General features: G+C 37.6%; 1 protein-coding gene across 1 annotated transcript in view; it reads right to left on the bottom strand.

Annotated features, from left to right (window-relative positions):
* DOCK2 (dedicator of cytokinesis 2) overlaps positions 1 to 25,545 on the bottom strand; it is a 162,611-nt gene that overhangs the window by 101,888 nt on the left and 35,178 nt on the right. The window contains exons 23-27 of the mRNA XM_034066740.1: positions 25,217 to 25,325; positions 19,285 to 19,355; positions 18,501 to 18,607; positions 8,171 to 8,319; positions 1,930 to 2,025 (exon numbers count right to left, since the gene is read on the bottom strand). Coding sequence (XP_033922631.1) covers positions 1,930 to 2,025; positions 8,171 to 8,319; positions 18,501 to 18,607; positions 19,285 to 19,355; positions 25,217 to 25,325 — 532 coding nt within the window. The remainder of the gene's footprint in view (positions 1 to 1,929; positions 2,026 to 8,170; positions 8,320 to 18,500; positions 18,608 to 19,284; positions 19,356 to 25,216; positions 25,326 to 25,545) is intronic.

Raw genomic sequence — 25,545 nt, 5'->3', positions numbered from 1 at the left:
AAGTTTTTGGTATTATTAATTCATATAGGAAATCTAAAAATTATCAGACACACTATGCAACTTATGATGTCGAGTTTGGAAAAGCAATAGGAATTAGTAGATTATTGGAAGAGAATAGCACTGGCTACAAAAATCTCTGATTTAGAAAACTAAGGTGTAATGCCTAAAACAGTTCTCAGAGTAGAAAACAGATGCTGGATATACATACAAACACAGTCTTAAATAAAACCTAAAACACACACACACACACAAAGAGCCCAACAGCAAACCACAGCTGACAGCAATTGCATACAAAATATTGAAGCCTTCTCTGAAAGACACATTTCAATGACAGCTACAATACACTAGTGCTAAAAGGTTACATGGAACATGGTACATTCCAGAATGACTGTATTGGAAATTGCTGTTTACTGGAGTCAAACTTAATTAAAGAATTCAGAATGTATGGATAAAATACTGATTTCTCTCTGTCATAAAACAGCAGTTCAAGTAGGGCTTTTATAGTTTTGTGCACTTTGAGCTCTTTCCAAAACAGTGACAATACTGAGTAATTCTGATAGCTTAGATACAAACCATCTTCCTAAGGAAATGTATTGTCTAATGTATGTTTTGTAAATTTCTAGGTTCTTGAAATGTGATGTTATCTTTTGCAATAAAATGAGATATTTTTCTTGGGTTTCAGGAGTCAGTTAATAACAAACAACATTTGGATTACAAAGGAAATGAACAATTGTCCTTTAGAAAAGGAAAACAAATGGTAAATAAGCAAACAGGTCTCTCAGAAAATTATACCACAACTTCTCTAGGTAGAGAAAGGATTACAATATAAATGCTGAACATAAAAGCTGTAACTCTTAGGTAGACCATAATCTTCTCCAAGTACCGCAGCTCTGCCCAATGCTTTCTCAGGCCATTATTCCCCCAAAGAGTATTGCTTTTTGCACCCATATGCTATCTAGAGTAGCTCAGGTTAACAGAGCACACAGTTTTCTTTTCAGAAAAACCTTTTATGACACAGTAACTTACACAAATATTGCCTAAAACCTTTTCTGTGCAGCAGAACTGCAGCCTTTTCATCACTCTGAAAGGATAAGGTGAACGAAATCAAGAACATATGCCGTATTCATGATATTATTATTTACCTAACCAAGCCAATACCGAAGACAAGTATTTTTGCATTCTAGATGTGTTTTACTGCTATAATCACTGCAGTAGAACTTAATCTACTTTAACAGAAAGTCTAAAGTTCATCAAGCACTCAAGGTAAAGCTTGAAGAGCTGATTTCAGACAATGAACTTGTCCCTTTGTTACAAGTTTAGAAGCATTTGTATAACTAAACAGTCATGGCTCTTTTTTAATACTGAAAATAACCAAGCTGCTGTTAAAGCTTTCAATAGCCAAACATCACAATGAAGTCAATAATGGCATCTAAATCTTCTCTGCAGTAGTTACAGAGATACAAATTACTTGCGCATCACCAACACCTTCTCCTGACTGGATTATCTCCTTCTGAGCCTGACTTTTTCCAGTGATTACATGACCAAAGCTTGCAGCATGCCGTTACCAGCTGAACACATTGCAGCACCTTCCCTTAATTTGACTGGCATTGTAGCGAGAAAAAATAAAGGAAACTGTAACCCCAAATCCTTTTCACTCCCTCTCAGCCAGTAACCTACAACATGGTGAAAAGGACAGCTGAATTTGAAAACTAACCTGCTTAACCCTGCCAGAAAGCAAAACCACTCAGGTAAAGGCAACAATCCAGTATCTAATCCCATGCAAGGTCTTGTAAATAGCAACGTTTCATTAGTATAACATGGTATTAGAGTATCATCATCCTTCTCCACAAATATTATATTTGCTTTTTTTTCCAGGAGAGGTATAAAATCACTTGCAAAGCATTAAAAATATATTAAAACATTACTCACGATTAAGGGATCATCTCGTCCCATTGTAATAACAGTTTTGTTCACTGTGCGTAATAACTGAACCATTATTTCCTGAATGTGGTTATAAGTTGATGCCTGTTAACAAAAAATAACAGTTTTGATATTATGTCTTGTAAAAGAAAGAAGAGACCAATTATTTCCATGCTGACAGTTCAAGTTGTAGAATGTAGCCATCCTATTAAAAGAACACTAATTCTTCTTGCTCACAATGTTCCTTAGTTCCAGCAATTTCAGTGGAATACACATTTCAAGTAGTGCAGCCCAATTTTAGCCCTATCCATAACTGTTTTTCATTATAAACAGTCACTTCCTAGCCCTCACTCAAGGGACTCAGGTTTTCCCAGTCACTGAGTAGCCTGTAACAGAACAGTGACTCCCTGGTAACAGAAAATTGAGGCAAACTCTATCATAGTTCTGCACATCAGTCAATGGGTCTCAGGAGGGTCTGAAGCTGAGTTATATTCTTAGCTTGCAGTCACAAAGTGTGTCATTATTCCAAGACAAAGCTATCTTCATTTCATTTTGTAGCTGTGTGAGGGAGCAAACTGAAGATGTTTTGCTCTCTGGCCCCCTTGCCAAAGTACTGGTCATGTTGCTGCAAAAGGACATCTGATTGCTTTAAAACACTCACCAGAGTGGTATAACCTTAACATTCATCACCTTCACTGACTAGACAGCTTTGGAAATGAGCATGTAACAACCAAAGAAAGTAAATTCTAAACACATTTCTGAGAGAAAAATAAAAGCAGCTTACAGTGAACAAGGCACCTTTTTAATGTCACAAACAGTAACATGGGGAGAGCATCGCAGTCACAGAGCCATGGTGATTTGTTAGAAGTATTTGAGGTGACTGAGCCCCAGTACCATGCCAGGAGAAATTGCTTCCGACTCTGTTTCTCCTATGAAACATCCAACATTTCCCCTTTTCTCTCTCCTGTTTTGATTAACTCAAATCAGGACAACAACCCTTGGAACAGAGATCATTCTCATATCAAGCCATTTATTTACTATCACCATTTAGTCCTATTTCGCCCTTTGACTATGACTAAGCTTAAATGATGTTCTCTCCTGTTGCAGCATTTCAAAAGTTACTATATTCTATAAATGAGCAATGTAGTCTCAGAATAATCAGGTTGTGGTTTGTGTTTTCTTTCTTTAATTTAAATTTCTTAGGTATGGTCCAATATCTATAAAAAGACTACACCTGACAGTTGCTGTAGAAAGCACACATTTATTGGACTGTGTCCCAAAGCTGATTTCTCTCCCATCTCCTCTGCTTCCCAATACACACACCGTAAGTTTAAAGATTTATGCCAATCAAATAATATGAAACCCATACAGTTCATTGACACATGTATATTAAATCTGCTGGAAATAACAGTTTAAGCAAAAGTAAAAACCTACAGTGTGTCTCTCCCCAATCAACTTGAATCATGAACCAAATACTCTATAGTTTTCTCTTCATTTTTTGTTAATTACCTGAAAAACCTTCCAATAAAAGCACTTTCTCACATAGCAAAGCAGTTTTTTCAGGCTTATACAAAGTTGTAATCAGAAAGAAAATCCTGATTCAGAGAGCAACAACCAGAAACTTTTGGCCTCTGTGTTGCAGAAGCAGAGTATCTTAGTTCTCCTGATGAGTGGCCTTGCTAGCCTTGCCGCTGCTTGTAGATGAACAACAGCTGCCTCTGGCACTAGAGGATCTGCACAGGCTTTTCATTTTTGGGGTGCTAATTATACAGCTAGAAAGAAAATTACTTGAAACATCCCTTGTAAAACACTGTACATTTGATCAGACTAAGGAGCTACACAAGTCACTATTACCACCTCGAGTATTTCTCTTTGCAAGCATGCTAATGCACTACAGGCACACTGAACTGCATCACAGATTCTTTACTACTGTTTTACCATACAATGTAACAGTTACTGCACTCTGCTTGAAACAGGAACAAAGGGCAGAATGTAATATGAATGATACTCAGAGGGGAATAGCATCTCACAAGAAGTCAGAAAAAAGGACAAGCAGACAGATGTTGACAGTGTGAAGCAGAGGGGAAAAAGCATGTCAAAAAAGATGAGCCAACCAAAGGAAGGAAAAATGACACCAAGATGCTCAAAATAGCATAATTTCTTGGACTAGAAAATATACAGAAGACCTCTCTCATCCATTGCCTTCAGGACAAGAAATATAACACATTGTCAAATGTGACTCTGCTACTGGAAACACTGGTGAAAACCTGTGGAAAAAAATGCTTTCCATCCAAGTATTGATCTTATCAGATTTAGACATTCTCTACTTAACAGAGAAAGTTTACACAGTGAAAACCAGAAGAAACTGCAATGTTGAGCACGGATGTAGAGCCATGGAACTGTTTGGTAGACTTGCAGTGAAATCCATCTGCCTGCTCCAGATGCTTGTGTTTTTCAGCAGTATTTTGTGTTTCTTTTGTGAAAGGCATCTTATTTGTTCTTTGCATTTGAATGCTTTCCATATTCACTAGCAATACTGCAATGTCAACTGCAACTTTCAGGAAATAATTAGCTGTAAGGTTTTGATATCTCTTCAGAACACACTCTTGATGAATATTGGTTTATTTACAAAGGTCTCAGCAGCTTTTCTGGTTTCTGTTGCTTTTGGTTTTTTCTTACCCTTTTCTAAGCTTTTCTAATATATTCTTATACTTCGACTATAGCAATACATTTTATGATTGTGTACTCCTCTCTGAAAACTCTTTGCCCTCCCTTATTCTAGAATATTGCATTTATTAAATACTTTCAAGTTTTGCTGTGAAGTGCATCCCAATGCATAAAGTCAGAATTTAGCATTTTGTTTCAAACCAGTGTTCTTGGCTGTTGTAAGAATGCATCCTAGGCCAGCAGGGAACATATGGCAAACCACCTGCCATGTGCTCTAGCTACCATTTAACAGAGCAGTAGTAAAAGGTAAAGCAACCTAAAGTACAACACATTTATACCATTACCTTGCCCCTGAATCCACAAGAAGCAAATAACACACCTTTCCTGGATAAGCATCTAATATACACTCAAGCACACAAAGGTTATTTTCTGCTAAGCCTTTGAATTTGCAGAGAAGTGCTAGCAAACCAATGAGAATGGTTTCTTTATGAAACTGAGTCTTTCTTTTTGATAATCCAGGGAACAATTAGGCATTCAATACTGACATTGCTAACATAACAAATAGTGTTTCCACACACTGCCTATACACAAGATTTCAGCTTTCATTTTAACTGTTTCTAAGCTTTAGAAGACAATCCAGCGACCCACTGTAACATACATTTTGTATGCAGACCACAATTCACAAGAATAACATATATGTTTTAGTGAAACCTGGAACCCCCACCATTTGGCTGCAGTTCATTTGGTTAAACACAAGACTTTTCAGAAGCTAAATTAACAACTTGCACTATTATATATATTCTCCCTTGGAAAACATGAATTGTATTGTTTAGTTTACTGGAATATGGTCACCACAAAAATATGCCTTGCCAAGGCATGAGACAATCAGAGCTCATATGTGATATATGCAAGGTCAGCAGTAGAAAGTTCCCTCACAGAACTCAAATGCCTTCAGATTCATTGATGGGATGAATGAACACATTGGTACAGAAATAACTTCCTAGAAAATCCAAACCAAACAAATGTCACTCTCTGTAAAAATACCAGCACAAAGTAATGGTAGCTGGGGTTTGATTTAGATTTCAGATTCCAGTTAAACTTCTACAGGGTTGGGACAGAATTTAGAATGACCTCAGAGTCAGCCATGATTATGAAAGAGGTCTCATTTATATGGACAGTGACAACGGTCTCCTTCAGAATGCTAAGATTACACAACCTGTACTTGAGATTTCCACTTTGGTCAACTCATTTCAGCCATCCCAGCTGTGTCCCCTGTTGCCCAAATCCAGCCTACTCCCCACCATGGGGCACAGTGAGAATTAGAGAAGGCACCTGCACTGTGCAAGCACTGCTGAGCAATAACTGAAGTATTTATTGATGTGTTATCAACACTGGTTTGTCACAAACCTAAAGCACAGCACCATAGCAGCTGCTACAAAGAAAGCTAATGCTATACCACACATCCATTATGCTCGTGCTCTTAAGCAGCCAGTTCAATAATCTTGTGTTTTCCCTTGACATACACAGAAACAAAGAGCATACATAAAAAGAGAAATATGTTTGGGGTGCTTTGCATAGCTCATAATGCATTGTGCTGCCCGAAAACTGCCATCAGAACATAAGCTACCCAGCCTTAAAGAACATGCAGGTTCCCTAAGTGCCTTTGAAGTATTCTTTTGCTAAAGCCTTTAGATCAACCGTAACCTAAGCAAACGTTTGACAAATTTCTGGCAACCCTAAACTGCTTCGAGACTCATTTGCCAATAGAATCAACAGCTTAAAATGCAGCTGCTGCCAATTGCTGATTTCTACACGAGACAGGAAAAGATTACACATCTCAATTCCACGTGCAGTCTCAACCAAGGGTTTATTGTAGGTTCTGTGTCAAAGTTTACCATTATATTTTATAGTGTAAGCACTATAAGTAAAACCTTGTTCTAATACAGTGAATATTAAACAATAAGATATATATCAGATTAAAGGCAAAGTCACCTTATGAAGGGCTGTCAGACTGCATGCATCAAAGCTGTTGTGAGGGGGAAAAAGGAAGTGCTTTTAATTAAAACAGAAACAAGAAGTCATGGATTTCACCATGACCTTCAGCAACGATTTACTTGCAGTTCTGAGCTTCAACTGCATTTCACAGGTGCTGAAAGCACACAGTTGCCAAGCTATAAGTCTAATTTTGGACATGATTCAGTCAAAACAATGTCATCCAGGTCCAAATGTTGTTTTCTGTAGAGGCAATTTAAAACGAAACATAAGCATCTTGCCCAGATGCTTAACAATGAAAGACTATTCATTAAAATCATGTCCTTAACATAAACCTGTGCTCTTAATGCACCTGCTACCTGCAGAACCCAGCACCTAGACAGCTGGGTTTGAACACAAGGACCTGATCATTCACATTTTCCCACTCCCTAAACAGTGTAGGACAAAACACTAGAGAAAAGCAGTAGAGTTAATGCTGCAATACCTTTTCCTTTGACAAAGAAAACATTCTTCAAAATGTAACAGCTTCAAAGATCACCTCACAATATAAAATGTGAGCACACAAAACACAGAGCAGCTACTGCCATTTCTTTTTTCTGTCCTTTGTCTTTTTCTGCCTGCTTCTGGTGATTTTCACAGAATAAATCCAATGCAAAAATATCAAAGTGAAGTTGACATAAGGTTTGAAATACTAATTCAAACACAGATTTATCTACTGGGATGGAAAAGCAGAAGAAATACAGATAAGATGCCAGTGTCTTCAAAACAGAGTGAGGTTTATAATAGATATTATGAGGTCAGTGTGCCACTAATGCCTGAAATCTCATTCTCCAGCAGGTCAAATCATCTGTTTTCTTAGAAAGTCACTGAAAGATGCAGGAAATTAATTGTTCAGTAGAAACTGCACTAACTTTAAGGTTCAAGTGCAATCCTACAAAAAACAGTTCGGTAATTAGCAAAACACTTCTTTTTATCTAGATCACCCTAAATAAAGGTATGCAAAGGAGATCACCTAAATAGCACTATTACAATAATGTGGTCATAGAGTGAACCTTTTCCATTCACCTGCATGAGTATGGGATGGAAAGTATTCCCCAGTGCAAGTCAAAAGTGTATATTCTTGAAACAAGATTTTTCACTTTAGCTCAAAACCAAACTGCTGTGTTGCATTCAAGAGAAATCTGCATCATCCCTTAAAGATGAATTACTGGGTTTTGCACATGTTTTTAATTCTCACCAGTTTTCATGGCATAATGGGTTCCATTGAACTTTGCTACTGAAAACTAGAAGTGTCTAATCCTCTGCTAGGCAAAACATAGCAGCCTCACTGCATTTAATACTACAGTGACTTATAGCAGCTGACTATTTAAAGAACATATAATAGTGAAATAAGAAGAGACAGCATAGATTTCAGTACTTCTCTAATAGCTCAACTGCCCTTTAACTTAAATTCATGAATAATAGGAGAAAAGTTCAATTTGCCACTGACTTGTATTAAAAATTTAAATGAGATTCATCAGCATCAATAATTTAATCTCTCATCAGCTCAGGCTTACCACAGCCTTGGACCATCTATATCATCAATACTTACAGGGTCTTGACAGCTCAGAACCTCCAGGATGCTATTGAGCAATTCAACACAGTATTTCTTCTCTTGGGCCTGGAGCTGTTGATCATCCTTTTGTTCCAGTAATTCCTTCAGCTCTTTTGTAATCACAGGAAGAAGAATGTCCCTGCACTCTGAAACAGAGCAAATTATCTTAACGAATATAAAGCAAATACCACTTACAAATAAATCCTACTCCGAAGAGCCAAGTACAACATGCTTTAACAGCCATAGTCCTCTCCAATGTGGAATTGTTGATTTTCCAATTGTGCTTCAGGGATACTCTTAAGCTTATGTAATAATTATGTGAATCAACAGTCCTCACATAGAAAAATATGGATAATGATACTTGTCCCGAACACTTAGGAGCAAGTTTTTCACTTTACGTACAAAGAACCTGGAAATAAGTTATACTTAAGTAGTGGAAATATTTTAATATAAGAAAAATACAATAAATATAAAATTATTCTTTCTGAAAATAAGACACAAACACCAACAGAATTGTTCTATGTGAATCATTTTGAAACATACCTTGTACTAACACAGACCAGGAAAAGATTAATAAAGAGCAACCTATGCATATGTTTATCCTTATTTAAGGAAGCTGACACAAAAAGCAAGCATTACATCTCACATGAACTTTTTAGGACAGAGCTGTGTATAGGAAATGTCAGGAGGACAAGACACAAAATTGAAGTAACTCCACCGAAGGCACTACCTACCAAAGAATAAAACTTACAGGGTTTTGCCTAATATAATTGCTACATGTCACCAAGTGATTTAAGTAGTAACTTGCTTATACAGTGCTATGTAATTAAAGAGGGTACAGCACAACAGTGTGTAACGCTGAGCAGATGCTCCAAAGATTTGTTATAGTTACGGAAATAACCTGGGAAGAAGACAGAGCTGAATGTAGCTTCAAAGGTTCTATCTCAGAATCAAATCTGTATAGAACTAAAGAAGCATTCTACACACTGACAGCGAGCTGCAGTGCTTTAAATGCTTGTCTGTATTAACCCTTTGGGAAGATATTTATACCAGCGATTGGATACTAATTTCTATCAATCCCAAGTATTGCAACCTCTGAAAACAACAGAACAAAACTAGAAAACTTTAATGTCTGCAAACAGCCATTAAAATGTGGCTTCTTATTTTTTCTTTTAACAATTATCAAGAACACCTTTCCTGGACATAGAGCGCACTCACTGATAAAACAAGTGAAGGGCGAGCCTTAGTGAAACCGTAACCATTGTGATGCAAAACAAGACAGGCTCAGAATCTCCCCCCCCCAGAATATGGGTGCTAGTACAGAAAGACAGAAGAGTAAGAAAGAAAGAGAAAGGAAAACAAAAGGAAGTAGATTATAAGTTTCTGTATGTTGCAGATGAATCAGCAGAAGTTATCCATGCAGATTATTCTTATTTCAAGTAACAGCTCCAAGCCATGTAAAGCCAGCAGCTTTTAATCAAGTCTAAGGAGAAGCATAATATCTTGCCTCAGAAAGTATCTCTGCTGCTGGTAATGCCACAGCATGAATAAACACTACTTACCTGATTTTAATATAGCCCCCCTTGTTCCAAGGTACAAGAACAATCTTACTCTCTGACTAAATTACAAACTCTCCAGTACAGCAGCAGTTAAAGAACACATATCAACACAGGACCTATTCAATGAGCAGCATAAAAAGGAATTTCACACCACTTACAGCTCATTTTTATGACCTATTCTGTACTTAGACAAGCTTCCTGCGCTTACTGCAGGACACAGACAACACCTCTGATCCAGAAACCAAACAGCTGCATTTACAAAGCACTTAGCAGAGCACACTAACACTTCTGAAGTACTCCAGCTCAGATTGATGCCCATGGAAACAAACTGCCCTCCAAAAGTCACCAGTGCCAATAGATTCCTCATCACCACCTGCAGACACTCGACATTCTACACATTTCTGACACTGAGCTGTAATCTCATAATTAGCAAATTCTGTCTTGATTTGCTCACATGAACCACCTCTATTAATTCTAAATGCAACAACTGAAGTGCCAGTAGCTTCTTGACCAGAAACTACACCAAAGAAACATGATAAGCAATATTAAAAAGTACATGCAATACCTTTAAAGCTGGCTAAAATGTGATAGGATTTGGGGGTGTGTGTGTGTGTTGTGGTTTTTTGGGGGGTGGTTGTTTGGTTTTTTAATAAAGAAAGGGGTTATATATTCAGGAAATAAATAAGCATAAGTTGTAAATTAGATTATTACTAACCTATTTGTGAAAAAAAGAAAATACAAGGTTTCATTCTGGTTTCATAGCAATCTGTGGAAACTGTCCTTCAACAGGCCAGGGCTGCTCAGGGCAGAAACAATTCACACCACAACAAATTCATTTATCAAGGTTCTCACCACTACAAAAATACTGAAGATATTTTTTCCTTTATATATAATATTTATTGCTAACTAAGTTCATTTCATGATGGTTATAAGAAAGACCCTAAGCCTATTAGTGTAAACCCCTGCTAAACATACTAGTATGAACACCCACTTCCCTAACACAACAATGACTCCTTCATTCCCTCTGCACAGTTGGACTGAGTTATTTGCCAGACTTGTAACTTCCCCCTGCAGTCCATATGCTGCTAAGGTAGATGTATGATACTTCAGTGAGATGCATGCAAGGAACTTGCTTATGAAGTTGCAAAAGGAATTAGAATGGGACTGCAGTGATTTCCAGTCTGCTACTGAAAGACAGCAAGCATTTAGCATATTAAAAAGTGGACCTAGTAAAAATTGGACTCACAACTGAAACAAATTGAAAAACTGCACAAAAAACATGTATTTTGGTTAAAAAAAAAAAAACCAACCAAAAAAAAACCCAAAAATGTCTTTGACATAATTTTTGTTTTGGATAAAACCACTCATACTTCTTAAACATTCCTACGGCACTGAGAGGACTGCTGAGGCAGAAGGTACAATGGGTTTCCTCCAGTTTTATGAGCTAATTGCTCTACAAGCTTCATTACTCCCAGTTGTACTTTACATTATAAATTAAAATTTGAGCCATATTTGATACATACAGAATCTATTAAAAGGGCTTAACAGAGGCAGCCGATCAATTATTCACAGTGCGTTTTCAGATGTGAACAATGTTGAAGGGTCAAACTCCCTGGAGGTTCAGAAGTTGTTTAACCAGCCTTTGCTATAGTGTTTCCTTAAAATGAACAAACCCTGTGACTATAAATAATGGGGAAATCATTCAACATATTATCATGATGAAACTGTCTTTTTGTGTTGATTATTTGGGTTTACATTAAGGCTATATGCCTGGATTCTGTGACTCAGCTTTTTACTTGAGCCAATACAGAGTTCCTTCATTTTGTGTGGAGTAAAGAGCTCAGCTAATGTATTTCCAGGACGTTATTCATAAACAAAAGACAATAGTCTTAAAACAGGTAAATTAACTAGGCTTTATGAGACACCCCACATGCGGATGCAATTCCATCCTGTTCTGAACACAATCAATGTAGCAAACAATACCTGGCCTCAGCCTGAGCCTGCAATGTTAGCACAACAGTACATTCATGCTTTCTCATCTTAAAAACCCTGTTCAAACCATTTCATTAGAACATTATACAAAATCTGAAAGTGCTCTGTTATGTAGGGAAAAGGAATGTTTACTGAATGGGTATATAAATTCAGATATGAAGGTGTCATGGCACAAATTAAGTAAGCAAAATAAGCTAAGTGCTCAACAACACATAGGCTAAGGAAAAGAAATAACAAACCTCATGGAAGACAATACCTGAGAAAATGAATAGCTGAAGTAAAATTCACAGTTCTGGTATTTGATGACCTGAACTCAACACTGGATGTATCTTTAGTAAGTTTGCAGATGACACCACATTGGCTGGGAATGTTGATCAGCTGAGGACAGGAAGGCTCTATAGAGGGTTTTGGACAGGCTGGATCAATGTGCTGTGGCCAATGCATGAGGTTCATTGAGGCTCAATGCCTGGTCATGCATTTGGGCTACAGCAACCCAGGGCTTGGAGAAGAGTGGCTGGAAAGCTGTTTGGCAGGAAAAGACTTGGAGTGCTGGTTGACAGCTGAGCGAGTATGTGTACTGCTCCAGATAGTATTTGAACACATACAACATCAAAATACGGTTTGAGTCCATTGCATTTATTTCATCAAGGTCTGCCAAGAGACACATGGTCCAGGGATTTATCAACACCAAATTCCACCACACTTCTCAGAAGTTCCCTGAATAAAGACACACACTCCTGAATAAAGACAAGTAGATGCATTCTTGTAACAGATTACGCAGTCATATGTTTCAGTTTTGGGTTTGGTTGTTATTGTTGGGGGGCGGAAGAGAGGTTTGAACCCCATTATTCACCTTATTCTCCTTCAGAAGATAACAATTTCTTCTGTACCAGGTAAGTCATTAATGTAATAATGTCATTAAAAAAAAAGACATTTGGGTCTCCTTCAGCAAAGATCACAGACGGGCTTCATTCCTCACTGCCTCCTCTGTGCAGCCAAAATGGTAATAAAGATTTAACACCACTTTTGTCTCCCTTAGGAAACACTACTCTTGATTCCCTGGCATGCCTGTAGTCATATCCATCTGTTAGGATGGCTTCATGCCCACTTAAAAACTAGCATGCCATATTAATAAGGACACAGGTATCATCTGAATACTGATTTAGAGCAAAGCCTTAAAAAAAATCAGTGAATAACATTCTTTCAGGGAGGAGAGAATTCTGATGGCAGCCAGTGCTCAAGTAAAGTACTACACACCTTCACAAACATCCAGTCACAACTGGCAGGCATCTTCTATTAAAAGTCTTCCCTCTTTGTTATTTGCCATTTAATTTTTGCTGGGATCACAGATGTAATGAATTTTAAATTGTATATATTTTATTAATTTCTGAATGTAAATAGGAATGTCACAGTTTAGATGAGAGCCATAGAAAGGAGAGGTACTATAAGTCACATACTCATTTTGACAGCACTTTCACATGCAAATTCTAGTCTCCTGGAATCTAGTACTAACACAGGAAGGAGAAACACAGTGGTTGATCAGAAGCCACCATACAACATCACTGCTGACCACTCCAACCGAGTGAAATTAGAGCAGCTACAGTGCTAATGGCCACAGCACACCACTGCAACCCAATCATAACACTGCGGGATACATCCACTTAAAAACTTCCAGGCATATCTTCTAGTTTCTTCACTCCTCACAGGACCTGAGTAATGCCGTGTATTCAAAGGCAGCCAGAGCAACATCTATAATTGCTGTAGCTACAACAACACTTCAAGTGTTCAGTGCCCTTTCCAGCCATCATAGCCTGCCACAAATGGTTGTCAGCATTTCCTTGCTAGCAGATTTCATAATTTGCTCCGTGTTATGATTATATTAATAAATTACAATTTGCATGTTTCCACATTCCATTTAATTGACACAAAATGTTGCTAAAGCTTCATATCAATGTCTGTAACACACCTTACTTCTCTCTTTCCTATTTCTAGTTATAAACACTTCTACACACATTCAGAAGTTCATTGTTAAAACTAACAAGTTCCCTACCTTGATTTACATTTCTATATATCAAGCTTCTCAAAAAATGTGACTAAATAATCGCCATAATCCATCACATCTAACAAGAAGTTACCAGTAGCAATACTGAGAACCTACTCTCCACAAACAGCAGAAAGCAAAGGCTTTCTCATTGTGATGAATGTGTGTTCATCACAAATACATGCAGATAAACACCTACAAGTATGCATATGGCTTCCTTGTCCATATGAAGATACTGCAGGAATAGAGATGGCAAAAAAAATGAATACAGGAGTTGAAGTGATGCATTAAAGGAAATATATCCTTAAAAGCTACTGCATATTTCAAAAGGAGGAAGGTGAAAACAAAGCAACCTCCTCTCAGAAAAGTGTTTCTTAAACTCTCCCCAAGCTAAATAAAAAGCTCAAGAATTAATTCACAGAAAAGATTTTGTGTTTTAAACGAATTTATGGACAGTGAGTATTTACTGTTTTGTTCCAGTAGCTGATGCATTAACAATTCCTGTGTTCAAACGTTCTAAAATGATGAGAAATTGTGTTGAAAGTGTGCAGGAAAGCAAGCACAGAAAATGAAAAGTAAAACCTTGGTTTAGGAACTCCTATCAGTAAAAATACAACTCAAGATTACAAGAGTGGATAACAAAAATATCTATAACTCAATTCTGGTAAAAAGAATTAAACTGAAAGATGCTCTATCAGAAATCAATGTTCCTTCTATCTTTTTTTAAATAGCTTTTAACAGTCCTAAATGCAAAGACAATACACTTGTTTCTACATCTTTAACTGGGTTACACAGGGTTATATGCCCCCATTTAACATTTTCTTAGTTGACTCTGACTCGCACGCATCCAAAATGACAACATGGACTTACAGCTGGATCCTTCAAAGAAATCAAACATATTCCTTGTGCAGCACTGGCATCATACTACACAATCCTGCATTTCCTGACAGACCATAATTCATGTCCCAGATGTAAACCTCAAAAAGAAGTCTCATTACAGGTGTGTGCAGGTACTTATCATCTTTAAACAGTAGTGCAACAGGAAGAGTTCCTCAGTTAGGAGAAATTACTATAGTCTCACTATTTCTTCTGGCATCTGACAAATTAACCCCTGCTGCTAACATACGTCTCTTGCTGCTGTTCTTCCAAAATCAGCAAGTGGTTTGCATATGCTGAACATGCAGGAGCTGTGTCTACAGCCACAGTGAGCAGAGGACCTGGATTTTGAGCTAAGAGACTGAAACTCTATTCCCACCCCTGCCAGTGACCATCTGTCTGACCTACTTAGATCTTCTCCCCTTTGGAGGAGATCTCACAATGTTCTGCTACAGCACGAACTCCTAATCAGGAGTAGAGCTCCAGAGAATATCAAGTCAAAAGCAGCAGTGTGAATACAAACATATTTTATTGTATGTTCAAACACTCTATTTTCATTTAGCACCAATAAAAATCAATTCTCCCAAGGCTAACTAGAATACAAACTTTGGCATAATGTCAGTGGATATTTCATGCCAGCTTAGAATAAAAATCTAGCTCTGAATACCACAAGCTCAGAAACACTAACGACAATAAAAATGGCACATAAACAGCTATGTTTTAATTTAGGGATCTCTCAAGCATGGAGAAATGATCTGGAAATTTTGGCAATTAGATTTCCCCCCCCAAAAAAAAGAAAAATCACAGTGATTTAAGCAATTTTCCATCCATTTTTCATGTAAAATGCAGTTTTACATAGAAATGAAACAATTCTAGTGAAACTTTTCTTTGGTAGCCTAATAGGGAATTTCACAAGAGGCAGAGAATAATCTGTTTCATCCCACTATACAAAGGAATATATGCCAGGAGAAAGTTTCCTATATAAATGACAGTCTGAAATCCCATTGGGGTGATACCATTGGGGTGCTTACACAGGACAAGGTGATAATTTCTTCCCCTCTGTTATTTTTAAATAATGAATTATCAGATGATCTAAAAAGAAAGTGGAAAAAGTTTAAGGTTTCTTGTCCTCTGATTAGGGACCTATTGTCAGAATGCAAACACTAGGTAAATGCCTGTGAGTGTACTCTCATATTCTGTTAGAGTGCTCCTAAATGTTATGGTGAATGTGCATAAGCAGTTGAAAGCATCAGTCTTGCTACATTCAGCTATTCAAACACCTGAACCCTCTAAACTCTCACCTCATAACCCCTCTAAGCTGTATTATAGCTTGAGACTGGGAACAAGAACTCAAGGCCTCAACAAAAATATCTGTCACTGTAATTTAAAGGCTTCTGATAGTGCTGTAATGTTGTAGGCTTTCTAAAGATCACGTATAGTAGCAGTGAACAGGCCTGTGCATCCTACCTGACAACAGCACTCTAGCCCATGACAGTCTACAGGGAAAGCTTTGGAATGCAGGGGAATACATACCAATACATTCAATTTAACCTCAAGGCTCCCCAAAACATATTTCACTGGCTTTTTTCTTACTTTAAAAACACATTTTCATGTTTTCACACGTCTGCTTCCTTAGCAAATGCTGTGAACATCAATGGGCAGCGGAAAACAATTACCAATATGGGAAATCCAATTGAATTATAAAGACAATACCTTTGGGACAGGAGGTAAATTCACTACACTGGAACTGTAATGAGCTACATGGAAAGAGACTAAATACTAAAGCCTGGAGGAAAGGTGGATAATTTGAAACACACTCAAATGAAAAGACTTGAGTGTAATTAGCAATGTAGTTAAATATAACCCATATCCCTACCTGTTGCAGATAAATGTGAACTTTAGTTAATGATACTGTTGGCAATCTCACCCTAATTATCATGCTGCATCTTACTTAGTGATGCAATACATATGCTTTCATTCTTGTAAATTACCTTCTCCCTCCTTGCACGGAGCAATAAATCAGGCACTGTCTACACCCTCCACACACTGATGGTTCTGTACCCAATTAATTTTAAAATCAATTGTATTTAACAGAAAACATCTTGGGAATTTTCTATTTTAAACCACAATAATGCACAAGAAAAATGACTTGTTTGCTATTTACTGGACACAATATTGCAACAGCAAAGCACAGAAACTTTTTAATACTACTACAAGAGATACTTAATTGTGTATTGGTCTTTTCCTACTCTTTAGTGCCTGCACTTAAACATGTTGTGGACTTTCCCTATAATAATTGCAGCCCAAAGTTTAAAATCAATTAAAATCAGTACCAAACACAGTACCTGATTGAATTCTAGTAAGTACCTGATTGAATTCTAGTAAGATCAGAAGTTCAACAGACTGCATTATTATAACCTAGGAGCCTCTACGTTTTGTGACAGGATATTTTTCCTTCTGGTCTAAACACTACTCACCACAAGAAGCAGAGATAAAACTAAGACTGGCACTTCTGACCTTAGCAGCCATAGCAGTAACAGCAACTGACAATGCAATGATGTGTCACATAGTACTTGTAAAATACATACAGTAAACTACAGGGAAAAAAAATGTGAATACAGAATTAGATCTGTTGGAAAATCAGCTGCTTGGTTCTGATCTTAATAGAGGATCAATGTCTGCAGATATTCAAGATATAGCTATGAAAACTCCACTGATTCAAGCAACCTTGAGTCCTCCACATAGTTCAAGAAAAAAAGTGATACTTGAAATTACTAATACAAATATGTGTTAAAATATACCTAATTTAACCTAAGCAATAAAACCAACTATTTTACTTTCTAGATTTTTGTTCAGGAAATCTATAATGGTCTCAAACACAACACACAGAGATAATTATTGTTATAGCTTACAATATATGTTACAGGCTCATTAGAATGCAACACAGGTCTTCAAATACAGCTGAATTTCTATCTATCCTAGGTAGTTAGAACTGTGACATCCTTCTGGGAACACAGAAGAATAAGATGAGAGCAATCCTCTTACTCTGCACTCATGCTCAGTACTATTTGCTACCCACTGTTAAACTGTCAAGTTCCTAGAATGATCTATGAGTTGTCAGAAACTGAACATCTGACAAAATGGACAGCTGAGTAGCTTATGTCCCTTCGATGTTCTGGAGATCTTCTACACAGCAGTAAGATGCTGACAGAGAAGCAAGCCATCTGGTCCACAAGAGAGACAGAACACTTCGCAGGCAACATCAAGTCAACCATGTAAAACTGGACTTCTCTGCTAGGATTCCTTTAGCAGCAACTCCCTTCCCATTATAAAGTGAAGGAAAACTAAGCACAAAGCTGATGAAGATGTTTCAGTACTACTTGTTACTTCTGCCAGTGAAGGAGGTCATCAAGTTCTGATGAAGGGTAAGAAACCTTGTAATTCCTATGACTGGGAATGCTGCTCTGCAGCTGAGCTATACTACAGCACAATCAGGCTTTTTTTCCTCTGCCCAGACAGAGCCCTTATATAACAAAAGCTGTGTTCTCAAGGTTTCACTTCCTATTTCACTTTAGAGCTTACAAACGGGTTGAAAGGATACATGCAGCTCATCCATCTAGCCATTATATCATAGGAAAACCACACAAAACTCTTCCTCTGAGACCCAGCTGTTCCTGGTTCTAGGCTAGGAGTCATGCTTGGCACAATAGCCATCTTGAAGGAAGAGGAGAATCCTCTCCAGAGGTATTCACAGCCTCTCAGTACTTGTTTTACTCAATTTCAGACATGAACTGCACAAAAAGCCAGCCAATATTTTCACACCTATTTATTTGAGGCCTGAAAGGCATTTTATATGTACCTTGTTTTTTGAAGAGGTTGCTGCGCACTATTTCCTTCATGGACTGCACCTTCTGCTTCTGCAGTTTCACTGGTGGGATGCAAGTATAAAATTCATACAGCAGCTGACTGCATGAGAAAGGAAAAGTGTCATAAATACCATACAGATTAATTCATCATGTATTAATAAAGGCAGAAACAGCAAAAAATTGTATCTTTCTAACCATTTATTTCTTTTTAAGGCTTAGATATATTTACCATATCAAGAACATTGATCAGTAGCAGGTTAGAAAGAAAACTTTCAAGAGAAACAAGATGAGGATGAACAAGATTTTGTCTATGTTTACAAATGTTTATTACTTTCCATTGTTTTCAATAGAACAAGGTTATTTTTGTGTGGAGGAGGCAACTGAGCTCTGACAAATAAAGATAGATACTTATTTCTAACTGCTAAAATCAGCTTTGGTTTTCTGGAATAGGACTTACTCAAGGTAGGGGCAGGGAGAAAGAAAGAGAAAAAGAGAAAGATTGTTCCACTTGTGCATTTAACTCGCTAAGAAATATTCAATAATTCACTAATAATTATTCAATAAACATTGGGCTGCCATAATAGATTCATTTATTATGCGAGTCAGGCAAGAACTCTGTGTTAGAAACATACACCCTGTGTTCCACCACTGTCTTGGTCAGTACAAACTGACACAGTTTTGTGGAGCCACGCCGATCACCAAGAATTCATCACTGACAACAGCGATACATCATATACACCATGTGAGTCATGTACCAAATGCTCAGAAGCAGCTCACCTCAGTAACTTGGCATCAAAGACCATTTCAACATCATGAAGAACTGATGGTATGTACTTCAAAGCCGCAACCTGAATTGATGTAGAGATCGTGTTAATTTTGTGTGTTTATCTGCATATACATCATGTAACAATACAGAGCACACCACTGAAACAGATACACACAAAATAAGCAATGATCAGTTTGCTCTTTCCTCAGGCTGACATTTTACATCACATTCTAATATTAATTTCTTTCACAATGGAGTATACAGGCACACAAGGGCTCTTATGCTGGGGATATGCAGAGGAACTTTGGCATTCAGTTCAATTCCATTCAGTTCAATTCCATTCAATGGTACCAAGTGGATCATATTTTCTTTGCAGAAGGCTAGAAGGGCTAAGACCCTCTTTTGTAGGTCATACAACTTGCTGAGGGTACACTCGGTTCCCTCATCCAGGTCGTTGATGAAAATATTAAATAGCACTGGTCCCAGCATCGACCCCTGAGGGACTCCACTGGTCACAGACCTCCAGCTGGATTCTGCCCCATTGACCACAACTCTGCCTTCTTCCTTTCAACCAGTTCTTGATCCACCTCACTACCTGATCATCAAGCCCACACTTCCTTAGCTTATCTACGAGGATGCTGTGGGAGACTGTATCAAATGCCTTACTGAAATCAAGAAAAAACACATTACACATATATAACACTTGCTGGGCAGATGTCCACTTATTTATTTACTTATTTAGATAATAAGAGCTGTCTACAATGATTTTTATATTCACAAAAGGACCTGTGACTTATCCAACTAACAAGTTTGTATTTCTCAAACACATGAGGATATGTCATAGTTCTTGGCTGAGAGTTGCATTAAATACATTCCAAGCAATAACTGACTCTGTGGTTTTAAAAATATATTTTGTAAAATAGAATCTAATTAAGCAAAACAGAAAATCTGGCCACATTGATATAGATCTGGTAGCATGTTCCTGCACAAAGATGCTGTGCAATCATATCATGCTTATCAAGCTTATCTTCAGTGAGCCTGGTTCTATCCCTCACCCCCTTCAAATTTAGCTTAGAGCTAATTCTATGAGCCCTGCTAATTCCTGCAGAAAGATCCTTTTCCCCTTTGAGACAGCTGTACTCCATCTGCTGCCAACAGGGTTTGTATGTGTAGACTAACTCACAACCAAAAAACCCCACAAATTCTGCCATTGACACCAGGCTTGGAGCCAGGTATTGATCTGCTGGCTCCTTGTTCCTTCCAACATCGTTCCCTCCAACATTGCTTGTGCTTCCAATTCCTTAAACCAATCACCCCAGAGCCCTGAAGTTTCTCTTGATTGCCCTCAGTTGGCTTCTTGCAGCTTCATCACTGTCTACAAGTCATTGAATCTCAACCACAAAACATGAGAAAGCATCCAAAAAACTCTTGGAATTTACATTTCCTGAGTTTTTAATCAGCAGTGGGAGAATATTAGTATGAATATACAGCTGAAACAACAAAGACCAAGGAAGAAGTACTTTTCTTTCCAGTTACCAGTTTGAAATTTAAGTGTGCTGATGGTTTCACAAGCTTTTGGTGTTGTTGCTAAATGAGCAGGTGTCTACTGCTTCAATAGCTACCAACATCACAGTGCTTCTATACCAGAACTTTCAACAAATACGAGGCTTTCAACAGGAGGCTCTGAATGAAGCACATGTAGCCTCTGTATCTGTATGACAGCAAACTCCTTGATAAAAACTTAGTTTCTTCTTTATTGGGTGTAGGGAGGTTAGAATAAAGACAATTGGAGCGCATCTTGCTTTGGCTCTCATTTAGGCTTTTTAAACACCATAAAGCTTTTTATTGCTGTGAGTTTCTGTGCGGCTGTATACAGTATTTCAGACTGACTCGATGCTGGCTTAAGATGCTGTCAGATAAATTCATTCCTCTGCAGATTTCATCCCCGCAATTCAAATCTGGGAAGGTCAGAGGAGTGTTTAAAAGCCGTTGCCACTTCAATGAAGAGATTGTATCTCCTCCTGATCTTAGGCATTATCAGCTCCTTGAAGTAGGTTGGAGAAAAAATATCTATGTGGTTTAAATAAAAAAAAGCAAACCAAACCAAGACTGAAACATCAGAGCTATTTATAACCCCTCTACAAATGCCTGTGGTGGACTAGAAACATAACTTAGCCCCAGTTTTACTTCAGCAATGTGATGTTCCCTGCTCTTCACACACCAAATACTATAAAAGATACTGTATAATAGCAGCACAGAATTTCCTTTACACCAATTCACACTGTGAAATATAATGATAAAGGAGAAGGCCACAAAATACTTCTGGCAGTATTCCAGTGACACTTTGTCTATTGTGCTGTCTCTCTTCCCACATATTCCCTACTCCATACCCTTATGAGGAGGGAAATTGGAAGGATACAGCTGCCACATCCCTGCAGATCTGTAGTACCAACCGCAGGACAATAACAAGTATATCCCCTGCGTTATTTTAAAGTCCCAAGTTTCATTTGCAGTAATTACTTCAAATGATGCACTATGGACACAAGTGAGCACTGCCCTTAATGAAGTCATAAAAATCTCCCACAAAGCAGTACAAGATGCTCTGCATTCTTCAGACGTTAGCGATAAACCCACAGCGCTGCAGAAAATGGTTTCTTACATATAATATATACTATTAAATTTATTTTCACCTTTACTCCTGACCAAGCTTATTTTTAGCCCTCTTTTGTTACATTACATTATACATATTCATGAAACTTCAGTACCCATGAGACGAAAAGAACATTTAAAGAAATCATCAGTGCTCTGTTTCTTAGTCTAATTTTATTTGTTATCAAGGCAGCTTTAACATGTTACTGTGCCAACCCTATTGTACACCACAATCAAAGTGCCACTGGCAGTACCTTTCTAAACTTATTCTCTGTTAAGTAATCTATGCATCCCTGTACTGTCTTAAGCTCTTTGAATCTACTGCAGCAGTAAGAATGGGTCAAAAATGTGGGCAAAGATGAGAAGATAAAGGTAGCATCTTCATATTACATTATTTTCTTACTTGTCAATGTCACAGTCAATCTCCTTCCTGTGTTTTCCTGACCTTGAGACTGTGTCATATAAGGTTTCTGAAAACATACATAGAACTTGGAGTAGTGACTTATAAAAGCAGTCCCTAGTGTGAGCTGAGTGTAGCTGAGATTTGCAACAGAAAAGACTGCCTCTAGGTCAAATATGATGTGTCAGCTAGGGGAGAGAACTGGGGCCAGATTTGCAGTTGAAGGTTGAGAGCACAAGCTTGTCAATGACACAGCACAGTCACAGACCATAAATCACACATCACCAGTACAACGTTATGAAAAAAAGGAACCTGAAATTTAACAATAATTTATCAGATTTAATTCCTGAGACACAGAGGTTGATTTACATAGAAAATACATCTGCAGAAGGTAATGTTTGTTCCCTGAGAGCTAAGGGAGACTAAAGAAGGTACTAACACCTCCCTACTCCCTCTTGTCCCCAGCAACTCCCTTGACCAAACTGCAGGTTCTAGGAATAAACTTCCAGGTTCCCCAGTTTCAGGAAGTCCAACTTCAGAAGTACAGACTTCAGGAAAAACTATCTTTAAAACCCACTAAACCAGTAGTGGCTACAGAGAAGCAAGTCATAAATGAAACAGAGCTGCAATATCACCCCAGCCAAAATAAATGAAGGTTTAAGTCTAGTTTCTAGGAAGATGAAGGCCACCAGCACCACTAGGTAAGTACAAGTTCAGAAATTATTGTTTTAAATTATGTAAAAAAAGAAAAAAATGTGAAAAACATCTTAAAGGGAGAGCACACTTTGCTTAAAAGATGCACATTCATACAAGTGAACTTATAACATTTCCAGTCTTGACTACAAGGAGCAATCTCCTTATAAAGTAATGTCCCAAGACCTGAAAAGAGGTCACTCTCCAGTTCACATGGTTGCTTTAAAACCTCAGCAAAGTTAGGATATTGCAATTACAATCCTAATAGTAGTGAAATGACTTCCTGCAATGCTGAAGTTGAGGAGCATTCTTTCTGTATCTTTAAACAACAGTAACTTCACTGATTTGAGAATTACCAACTGGAAATTCAGTCTTCAGCTGTTCAAAGCTGACATGAACAGTACTGCAAAACAGAAGCAGCTATCAACCCTCCTCAAAGCTCAGGCAGTAAAATCAGTCAAAGCATCTATCTACTGCAGCCGGCTTGAGAACAAGAGATTGAAAAGTTAGATTTGAAGCTTTCTAAACTTATACATCATGTAACAGATGAAGAAGATATTGCTCTGATGATAAAACTAAATTGAAACAATAAAGTGCTCAAGGCACTGACTGGGCTGTTTCATATGACATGTAATTTTAAACCCCAGTTTTTCCTGACTGAATTAATATTCAACACAAGCCTGAGTCTGCCTGCTATTGGTAAAAATGACTGGGAAATCACTACTGACTAAACATTACTAGAGACCAACAGACATTTCAGGTTTCAACATAATTCTTTAAATCTTCAAGAGCTAAACATCAGAGGAATTTGGAGAACTAAAGGTTAAATAAGAGTTAAGATTTCACATTCTGAGGCTCTGCAAACTCTACATTTTAAGTCTCAATACCCTGGGAAACCCAACTGCTTTAATTTTCTTCACAGCTCCTTTCTTGTCTGTTATTGCCAGAGTATAAGCCACCTGAACTCATTCAGTTGATCTATGTTTCTTCTTAATATCAACGATCACTTCAAATTTAAGGCTATTTTGATACTCTGATTATTTGTCTATTTTTCCAACAGACTTAGTGAACTTTCATCTGTGGATATGCAAAGTGTAACACCTATGGAGACTTGGGTATTTGTAGCTCTGCATAACCTCCTTTCCTTTACCCTGCAAAGTTAACTGTGTACTACTACATCATCTATCACTGTCGTGCCAAAACTTAATATGGGGCAGGGGGGAAGAAAAATCAGTGTTGGCTTTAGGAGGAAGCAGACTTAGGAAATTACTTCTACTCCTTCCTGCTCCATCTCACCCAGTGCAGAAAATATCTCTATTTCCCTGTCATGTTATGGACAATTCATATTCACCTACCATAGCAGGAGTCTCAATTATCATAACTGAAGTCTCCTCCAAATAGGCAAAGGAAAACATTGTCCATAGTGAAAGCTACTATGACTGACATGCCCATGGAGTGAAATGTGTTTATTTTATACACCCCGAATTTATTTATAGTATAAGCCATACCAAAAGAAATCAAAACACAAAACAAGAAGAGAAGCCCAATAAATACAATTATTACATAATGTAGAATATACAAAGCATCAATATTGCAGTTGTCTAGTAAAATCTTCTGCTTCCTACTTTATAGAAAGCCATGCTAGTTTTCTATTTTAATGCAGAACCACATACCAACTATTTGCTATTAATGATCTTAATAGCTTTCTTTTCTAATTTTCTTCACATCAGATTCCAAAGTGTTAGAATAACTAAGATTGACACAAATGCGAAGCCTTGATCCTACTTTCAGTTGCTGTTTAAATGACATACTTCCAAAAGGCTGATACTATCTTGTTTACTTTTCAAACTAAGATGATGGAATCCCTATTTAGCATCATCAGAAGAAACTCAGGAATTAAATATTCAGCTCCCACTGATGGCTTCACTTTATTAGATTCCCTGAAAGATTCCAGCCCCTGTGGCTTTTTTGTTCTTTCACTCGCTATATTCATACAGCCACTTAAATGTTTCTTCTCCTAACCTTTTCAACTTATACTTCAAACTCTGTTAGGCAACTCAGTCTTCTAGTACAGGGGAATTACAAAAGAGACACAAAAAATAAGTTTCCCACAAGTGTCCTTTCCTCAATTGATAAAGAACAACAAGCCCACACCAAGCCATATAAAAAGCCAAAGCAAGCTTGTTTATACACACACCAACCTGCAACAAAATGGCAGTTTTATACTGGCTTTTCATCAGGTTGTTGATGGATTCAAAGAGTCTTCTCATAGATTCTTCAAATTCTATTTGTTCTTTGCCTTCATATAATCTGTTGAGACACATCAGGTTATCCTTTCAGAAACAGAAAAGGTCATAGTCCAGGTGTACCAGGTTTAACACTACCTTACAAATATATTTGAAGTTAATCCAATATTATGTACCTAGGTGTTTCAGCAGTGGGTTATATCTGCTATTCAGTGCATGGTGTAGAAATTCTTCATCCTGAACACAACAGAAGCATTTCCATTTTATTTAAAAGCCTCTAACAA

This window comes from Melopsittacus undulatus, chromosome 10 (genome assembly GCF_012275295.1).
Source record: "Melopsittacus undulatus isolate bMelUnd1 chromosome 10, bMelUnd1.mat.Z, whole genome shotgun sequence".
NCBI lineage: Eukaryota > Metazoa > Chordata > Aves > Psittaciformes > Psittaculidae > Melopsittacus > Melopsittacus undulatus.
This window is presented reverse-complemented; position numbering and strand designations above follow the sequence as displayed.